Here is a 9700-nt window from a genome sequence, read left to right as displayed (position 1 = left end):
TTATTCGGAATTTCCTGAAAATTTGCAGGATGCTCTAAATAACTATAATAAATACAGCCATAAAAAAATCGCACCGAAAACTATTCACGAGCCAAAAAACACAAAAAAATCACAAGATGTATACATTTTTCGGTATGCACCATAAAATCATCCTATTATATTATATTGATTTAATTTTTAAATATATTTATATATAAATAGAGGTAGTGGTTGGATCTACTTTTTACCATCATCCATGACAAACTAGTTTATTTTGAAAATAATAATAAAAAAATATTATCATTGGCACTACATAAAAAGAAGAGAATCATAACAGACTTCATAATTATTATAATCAAGTGATAGCTAGAGCCTGAAAAGTGTATATATATATATATATATAAATACACATATATTATGTACGTATATTATTCATTAAGAAGAAGATAGAGAGAAGAGTATTAGAGAAAATGAAGAGCAAGAAAGGGAGTTTAGTTCTTCTCATAGTCCCTCTGTCTCTACTTCTCCTCCTTTACGTTAATCCATTTCGCTCTTCCTCTTCTCATCAAACTACTATTTCTACTCTTCACTTAGCAAACCCTACTTCTTCTTCGGCCAACTACGCCGTTATATTCGACGCCGGTAGCTCTGGTAGCCGTGTCCATGTCTACCATTTCGACTCTAACCTTGACCTTCTCCCCTTTGCAAACGAACTTGAGATTTTTAAACAAGTATACTCATTATTCTCTTTTACTACAACAACTTAATTAGTAGTCTTTGGTATATATATGTATATATATAATGCAGGTAAAACCAGGACTAAGTTCATATGCTAGTAATGTCACCGCTGCTGCAGAATCTTTGGTTGGACTTCTCCAAGTAGCTGAGGAAGCAGTTCCTCAAGATATGCATTCCTCCACACAAGCTAGGGTTGGGGTGAGTTCATTTATATATACCTCTCTATGCTCACTAGTATAAAACTCTTATGCTTAAAAATTATACACCAAAATATTATTTTTTAAAAAACCAAGTCCCGCCTTACATAAATTATTTGATTGCTTAAATAAAATTGTCATATCAGTTAGTAGGGATGTAAATGGGGCGGGTCGGCCCCTCCCCGCTAAAGATCTGTACTGACTCGCTAAGTTTATGTCCCGACCCAACCCGACCCGCCCCGTTAAGAAATTTGATGCGGATCGGATCAGACCCACCCCGGATGTGATGGAGCGGGTCAAACCCAACTCAATAATGCTTTTTTTTTTCTTTAATAAAAGAAAGACTAATTTTTTAAATATATTTTGTCTTATTTATATATATATTTGGATGATGGATCACTTTAACTAGTGGTAGTAATTAGATTTTTTTTTTTAAATCTTTATTTAAAAAAAAACAACAATAATAACCGGGTCGGGTCGTGATCCGACATGCTCAATTGCTAGCGGGTCGGGTTGAATCTCTACCCAGCCCATTATTGTCCCAGTAATATTCGGATCAAGAGCGCTCCGATCCGCCGGATTTTTTTGCCATCCCTATTTGGTTTCTATATATATATATATGGTCAGATTTGTTTCTTCTATTTGTTAAATGAATTATAATTGATTAATTTAAGATGATATTTTAATTTTAAAATTGAAAAATATATATTTTGATTCTATTAAATGAAAGAGCAACTGTGAGTAGTTTATTCATGCAATGCTAAAAGTTATTATTTTTTTTCTTTTTTTTAAATAAAAATAAAAGAGAGATTTGATGCAATTTTTTTCCATTAAATGACAAAATGCAGGCAACTGCTGGTTTGAGGTCTTTGTCTGGGAATACTTCAGAAGAAATTTTGGAAGCTGTAAGTAGTTTTTTTTAATCATTGTTCTTATATAATTGTATATGGACCTGCTTTTATTATTATAAATTGAAGAGTTTAATTAATAAATTTTTGTGTGTCAAAAAAATTAGGTTAGGAATCTGATCAAAGAAAAAAGTGACTTCAAACTTGAGTCAGATGATGCAGTTGCTGTTCTTGATGGAATTCAAGAAGGATCCTATTTGTGGGTATGATATATTAATAATAAATATATATATATTTCTTTGCATTATTGCATGAATCCCATTATTTATTTATTTTTATTTTCTTTGAATTTTTATTACCTTTTTTTGGTGGGTCTTTATATGTCCCACACCCAAGATAAGAGTGTGGTCTTACAAGTCACTAAAGGGCTATAATATGATAAAAATAAATATTGAGAATATGGACCCTATATAAAAATATATAATTAAAATGAACACCACTCACTAATAAAAAATAAAATATATCACTTTAGCAAAATAATTAAAAGAATTTATATATAAAATAGTCTTTTCACTATATCTTCAATGATATTTTGTTGATTATTAAAATTTTCATAATATTTTAAATAATTATAATATAAATAGTCATGAAAAAAAATTAAAAATTTAGTACGTCAGAACCGGGACTGTGATGTAGGTGCAACATACAATTGTACAGAAGATTCTCCCCAAATTTTTAGTTGCAATAAATATATATATATATATATATTTGACTAAATGTCATTTTTAATAATAATAAAAAATTATTTGTCACTAAAAAGTAATATTTAATTATAAATTATCACTAATATATATAATATTAGTCATAACTTATTATATATATTTTATAATTAATACTTTTAGCTATAGATTTTTTTAGTTATAAATTTTTTATTTTTTATTTTATCACAAATCTTGCTGTGATTGCAAAACTTTTTGCAGTGCTAGTAGATAATAATTTATTTAGAAAAATAGTCCTCTCCTACATGTTGGTTTAAAATAGATAATAATACTAGATTAGATTCAACAAATTAAACCAAACACCACGTGAGAGGCAAGTACCAAGTAGGGTCTCATACCCCACTAAAATCATATAATTTTAATTTATTTTTAGTAATCCCCGTTCAAATATTATTAGCCCACAAATACATACTAAATTTTATACATTTTTTTATTGTATTTTTTAAAAAAAAAATTACTATTCAAGTAAAATAAAAAATACATTAATTTCAAATTCTTACGAATAAAACTTTTAGTTATCTATGAATTTTTTAATAATAAATAAAATTTGAAGCATCAACCTTCAATCTTTATTTTTTTACCAGAATTATTCAAAATTGAAAAAAATAATATTTCAAACAAATTTGTATATATTTCGTTTTGTAATATTTATTACAATTTTATATCAAAATAATTATATATGTTGGGAATTCAAACAAAGTTCCACCTAGATTAAAAATGTAGAAGAAATGAGATTGATAAGTATAGACACATCTCCATTGGTATGTATGATGAGGTCTTTTGGGTAGAGTCCAAAAGTAAATTCATAAGGGTCAATATGTAAATATTTATATATATGTTTATAAAGAATTAGTGAAAATGATATTAATATTGTTGACGCGATTTATCGGCAGCAGATAATTACACGAATAAAGAGATAGATTAGTGCTAAACGATAAACCGTAATATGTAAATATTTATGTGTTAAACTGGCGAGAATAGTTTGGGGGAAGGTTATAACTCATTTCCTTTTAGGTGGTTCGAAGGTTAAAATCATTTCAGTCCACCAGTCAATATTATTGATATATCTCTAGTATTCCTCATAGGGTGTTTCTTTACAAATTAGAAGCCAACCCTTTGTAATGCCCAGGGTCTCCATATTTATAGGGAGAGGACACCTGGGTGTTGGAAAATTGGGTCATCCTGTGACCTTCTTACCCATCATGTCACTTCTGTGACATTTATGATTAATTCCTAAAACATGACAATGGAGTGTTGTCTAATCAATAGATAAGGGGGACAATGGGCCGCATGGCCCAAACCAGTCGTGGGGCGCCTGAACACGCACGTTTATGCTGTGTGTCCGAGATTTCAGGAATGGAGTAGACACGTGATGTCTGATATGCGCACGTTTACATTGCGTGGTTGACTTTATAAAGGGTCGGAGGTGTCAGCTCCAGGTCGTACCTCGAGCTTGATGTAGTCCCAGTTCGTGGTGTCCACACTGCTAACCTGATGCCTTCGTGTATTCTTACTAAACCTTTGACTACCTCGAGCTAAAGAGGTAGAGACTCGTAACAGCAGCTCCGGGTAGGTGGCTTCCACGTGGCTGATAGGATTATCCCATTTTTCAGCTTGCTAATAGCTCATGGATGTTTAGGGCGTACAGCCATCTTTTTTGAAGTGATTTTGCATTTTTGCATGCTTTTAGTAATTTTTTACAAAATGACATCTGTCTAAAATTCGACCAGTTGTCGAAACTAATTGTCTAAAATTTTCGACCGGCTGTTTGAATTTTTCGACCACCTGTCTAAATTTTTTACTAGCTGTCTAAATTATGAGATGTCATTTTGCAAATAATTATTAAAACTAGTTTAGAGTGAAAAATAACTTTAAGAAATATGTCATTTTTCCAAAATAACTTTAAAAAATAGGTCATTTTTACAAAGGCCACTATGTTTATTTAAGTGTACAATATCATACCAATATGGAGATATGGGGTGTCAATGGGGATTTTTCGCCAATATTATATATATTTAAGTCCTATGCCTGTACTCCACTGCAGACAATTTTCTCCTTTAAAGATTTATATACATATGTATCCTCACTAACTATTGATGTTAATATATGATGGCAACTACAAATCTCATAAACTTCTTCATGAAGCTCAACATTAAAATTCATTTTCTCCTAATTCTACTTCATATATTCTACTAGGTGTCAATAAACTACTTACTGGGAAATTTGGGAAAAGAATATGGAAAAACAGTTGGAGTGATTGACCTTGGAGGTGGATCAGTTCAAATGGCTTATGCTATCTCTGAAGAAGCTTATGCAAATGCACCAAATCCAACATATGGAGATGAAACATATGTGAAGGAGACCTTTCTCAAAGGCTCAAAATATTATCTCTATGTTCATAGGTTTTCATTATTACTCTTTCTTTTCACTTAATACATTAATTATAGAACTTTATGCAGCATAAGCCACACTAATATATATGACATGTTGATTTTATTTGTGTACAGTTATTTAGGTTATGGTTTGCTAGCTGCTAGAGCAGGACTCTTAAATGTCACAGGAGATTCTGGAAGCCCTTGCATTCTGGGTGGCTATAAGGGTAAGTAATAAATAAGGTGATGTTTGGTTGGAGGTAATGGAATCGAATGAAATAGAAATGAATCAATTTCATTCTATTGTTTTGTTTTGTTTTGTTTTGTTGGATTTTAGACTATTGTAATGTTACTCCAACATAATGATTTTTCCATTATTCTGGTGGAATAACTATTATTCCATTTGAAAAATGGGAGGAAAGATTACATTCAATTCTTATTCATTTTCTCATTCTCATTCTTACTATTTCATTTTCATTCCCTCCAACCAAACGTTACATAAGAAAATAACTACTGCAACTTGTAATATTTTCCTGATCAAATTATAAGATCATTATGTCTCTTAATTCTTGAATTTTCTACCTTATCTTGAATTTTCTTTCAGGGTCTTATACATATAGTGGAGTAACTTATAATGCAAAAGCCTCTCGTAGAGGCTCAAGCATCAATAAGTGTAGGAATGTAGCTGACAAGGCTCTTAGAATATCAGAGACATGTTCATACTTGAACTGCACATTTTCTGGGATATGGAATGGAGGAGGAGGACTTGGAGAGAGTAATCTTTATGTTGGTTCCTTCTTCTTCGACAGAGCAAATCAGGTATTGTATTGCTTAATCAAGATTAAGGAGTTCGAAATTTGTTGTTGTTATGTGATTGAATGGTTGCACTAATTAACCACATAATTCAGGTTGGTTTCATTAATGGGAGTGACAATGTTGCCAAAGCTTACCCTGCACAGTTTAAAAAAGCAGCTACTCTTGCTTGCCGAACTAAACTCAAAGACGCGAAATCTGTCTTTCCAGGTGTAGACGAATCTGATTTACCATACATTTGCTTGGACCTTGTTTACCAGTATTCCTTGCTTGTTGATGGTTTTGGTAAGTTTCACTTCCATACCTAGTTTTAAAAAGTTCTTTATTGAAGCACAACATGTTGAAAGTTTTTGTTGTTTGTGATTTTCTAAATAGGTTTGGACCCTTCTCAAGAGATTACTTTGATGAAGAAAATTAAATATCAGGATGGCTGGGCTGAAGCACAATGGCCTCTAGGCAGTGCCATAGAAGTGGTCTCATCATCATCATCATCATTAAAAGCTATATAGATATGCAAAAGTTGGCCTCTGAATTTTGGTATCATATTCATGCATAGCAGCATTTGGATTTGTTAACTAAAGACTGCCTATTGTAAGTCTATATATATCCTGCACAATATAATAAAGAGTGACACCACGCGAAGTGACACTTTATAATTGGTTAGCGATACCTCATAATTCTTATTAAATTCAAATATGTAGGACCCGATATTGAATTGCACCAATAGCGATACGCCACCTCCTTGTGGTATTGGGCAACACTGGTGCCCCTTGGCAATTCTCTATAATAAAATTTCCCTCTTGGTTTTAATCTCCAACTTTTTTGGAGTATTTTGTATAATTGACTTTAATGGAAATATTTATTAACAATCGATCTTAAGATAACCCTAAAGAGACCTTAAATTTACATGTGTTTGCTATTTTAAAACTTTTTAAATGGAGACAGCTTAGCAAATTATCCCATTGAGACTCAATCAAGTCGACTTTGTTTTGAGATAAAAAAATCATATGATTTATGGTCCAACAAGCTAAGCTTATTTGAATGTGTAAGTATTATTATTATATCATCTTTATAATATAAAATGTTACAAATCATTTGTTAGAAAATAGAAATCATTTAATCAAGTAGAGTAATGTTATATTATTTATGTTATAAAATAATATAATGTTGATTAAATGAGTGTGACAAATAAAATGAGTGTGACAAAATATTATTTTGTCAATTTGTAACATACAAAAGGAATTGGTTACTAATTTGTATCTCCCAAAATATCAGCTTAATCAATATGTAAATGAATTTAAATATTCTTGATTTAATTTTTATGTGCTATAATGTTTTGTAGCTGTTAGAAATGTTATTTTGACAATCAATAAGTGTATGGATGTTACAAAATTGTATGGGAGAAGATTTGAGACGTTTTAGCAGCTTGTAACCAAACATGTTACTTGGGGTTCCAAATTAGTAGCCTGATAGTTTCAGTTTTGAAGCATCTTTTTTATGCTTTGTATTTTAAACATAGTGTTGTAATTTTTTTTTTTGTAACAATGACCTTGTCCTATTGTATTTGTTGTCTAGAATTATAATAATGACTTTTATTATATTCCAATGAAATATAGTATTTGACTAAGAATATATTTGTTTATTTGACTACATAGGTTATTTGCTTAGTTTTGTATTCAGATTTGTTGCACTATATGATTTTAATATAAGCATGGCTTAAGTTTGCACACTTCACCAAAATAATTTTCAAGTATTCTTAAAAATGACTTTTTTACAAGAGAAATCTATTATTGGAAACAAATTTTTATGATATTATATTTCAGTTAAACCACATGTTTTTGTGTTTATTAACTTGATTATGCGTGCCTAAAACATAAGTTTAAAAATGTATATTAAAATATAAGAGGAAAGATTGTTTTGAGATTTGTAAAATATAATGGTTAAGTAGTCTTATATAAGGTGGTGTAAAATGCTTAACGATTTTACTTAAGTTGAAGTAATATTACGAGATTTTGTTGTAAACATATATAAATTAATTTTTGAGGGTCTAAAGTGATACAAAGAGATTTTCAAGCATCCCCTGAAAGTTTGAAGTCATTTGGAGGTGTTTTTGGAGACCTTAAGCAGTGGGATGGTGACATGTTACTTGTGGCCGTTAAAAGTTTTAATGGCTACAATAGGAAACATGTCGCCACATAGGTGGCGACATGTCACCTAGTACACAGAAATTAATGTGTGTTTTGGCTCAAAAAATATGTGATTAAAAGGTGTTATCCTATTGGCTATTCCTAATGATGGTAACTACACTATAACATGGATCATTTAGAGTTGTGAAACATTGATCACACTCTTCAACTCTCTCTAACCCCTTTCAGTCTGTAGATTTCTAAGAACACTTATTTTCTAAGAAACTAACAAAGAATTACTTGACATGTGTGGGTTTTAAATGCTTGTTAAATCTCACTTCTCATTCCATCTTGGTGAAGCTTCAAGAATTTTTGGGAAGGCTTGGAATAAAGATTTTGGATAACGATACTCCTTGTGTATAAATCTTTTGATGTTCTCCCAAGTTTAAAGACTCAATTGTTCAATTCAAAAGTTGTATCTCTCTAAACCTCTAACTCTATGAGATAGACAATTTTGATTTTGTTTTTTAGTTTCTCATATTTTGTGATTTTATCTTTAATATAGTTTTATTATATTTTATATGAGGATTTCATTTATCAATAAGGTGTAATTTCACTCTCTACTTTAAATCATTTTCTAGATTTTGCTTTAATTTTTGAATTTTCAAGATTTGCTTTCATACTATGCATGTGATTCTTAATTAGTCTCTAGGGTTTGTTTATTAAGTTTATTCTTATTATTCACTGTTAATCTAGAGTGTGTAAGCCATAAATTCCCAACATGCACTTCCAGGGATTGGTTCAAAACATTGTATATAAATATATTTTAAAGTGTTATATAAACATATTAAAACTATTCTACATAAATGTGACTATAACTTTGTATGCATATGAGATGATTAATAAGTTACATATTAAAATTATTAACAACATATTAAAATAATAATCCTTAATTAAAATGTATGTGATCTAGATCCTAATTACTGATATAGATATATATATATATTAGTGGATGTGTTTTATATAATATAATTATATAAAATGAGCTCCGATATGGATTAAACTCTGTATAAAATAATGATTACCATAAAAGTTATAATTATATCAATAGATGATCATATGCAAATCAATTCGAATCCTTAGTGATCATAAACTCTTTTTTATGTCAACTGGATCTTTTGATACACTCGTCAGAGTTTTACAAGAACTTTTTTTTTAGATTCATAGATATAGATGGTTGGGGACATAATTTATAATACAAGCTTTCTTTTATGAAGATTGAATAGTAATTCCTCTAAGTTCTAAATGGTTTTGAGCTAAAATTTAAGAACGTGCCGTAAATTAGTCATTCACTAGTGATCGGTCCTTAATGTTAAAGATCTAATTAAAATAGTAAAACAATAATTTTATGCTAAGGAAAACAATTTAGAATGAAAAGTAATTTTGAATATATAACGAGGATGTAAACAAAATATACAAATATATTTAATGTGTTTGGTGAAGATGTGGGACCAAAGAATAAGACACATATTATAAATTTAATAATTAAATATATATAATGAGTGTTTATATGGTAGGAGCTTAAAAGATAGGTGTACTTGTCTACTTTTTTTTTGTGTATTATGTTTGTGTTTACACGAGAGTTTGTGTATTTACAACATCTTTTAAATTTTTAATAATTTATTACGCTGAAAAAAAGAATAAAAAAATTAATAACAAGTATAATAATTTATTTAAATTTTATTTTCGACATTATAAATTATTTATAATTTTTATTACCAAACATTATTCACGGTCTAAAATAAGAATAAGGTACATCGATGATCCTCTTTTGGGTGTCCATCCTAC

At 29.8% G+C, this 9700-nt stretch overlaps 1 protein-coding gene across 1 annotated transcript; it reads left to right on the top strand.

Moving 5' to 3' along the window:
- Positions 1–383: 383 nt before the first annotated feature.
- Positions 384–6572, top strand: LOC133825806 (apyrase 2-like; the record flags this gene model as incomplete). The annotated part of the gene is made up of 9 exons (XM_062258702.1): positions 384–710; positions 787–915; positions 1763–1819; positions 1930–2025; positions 4738–4943; positions 5049–5140; positions 5518–5732; positions 5822–6011; positions 6102–6572. Coding segments are annotated over 9 exons (1446 nt in total), but the record flags the coding sequence as incomplete, so codon positions are not given.
- Positions 6573–9700: the final 3128 nt, after the last annotated feature.

Source organism: Humulus lupulus, chromosome 3, assembly GCF_963169125.1.
Source record: "Humulus lupulus chromosome 3, drHumLupu1.1, whole genome shotgun sequence".
NCBI lineage: Eukaryota > Viridiplantae > Streptophyta > Magnoliopsida > Rosales > Cannabaceae > Humulus > Humulus lupulus.
The sequence above is the reverse complement of the archived record's forward strand: the minus strand, read 5'-3'. Positions and strand labels throughout refer to the sequence as shown.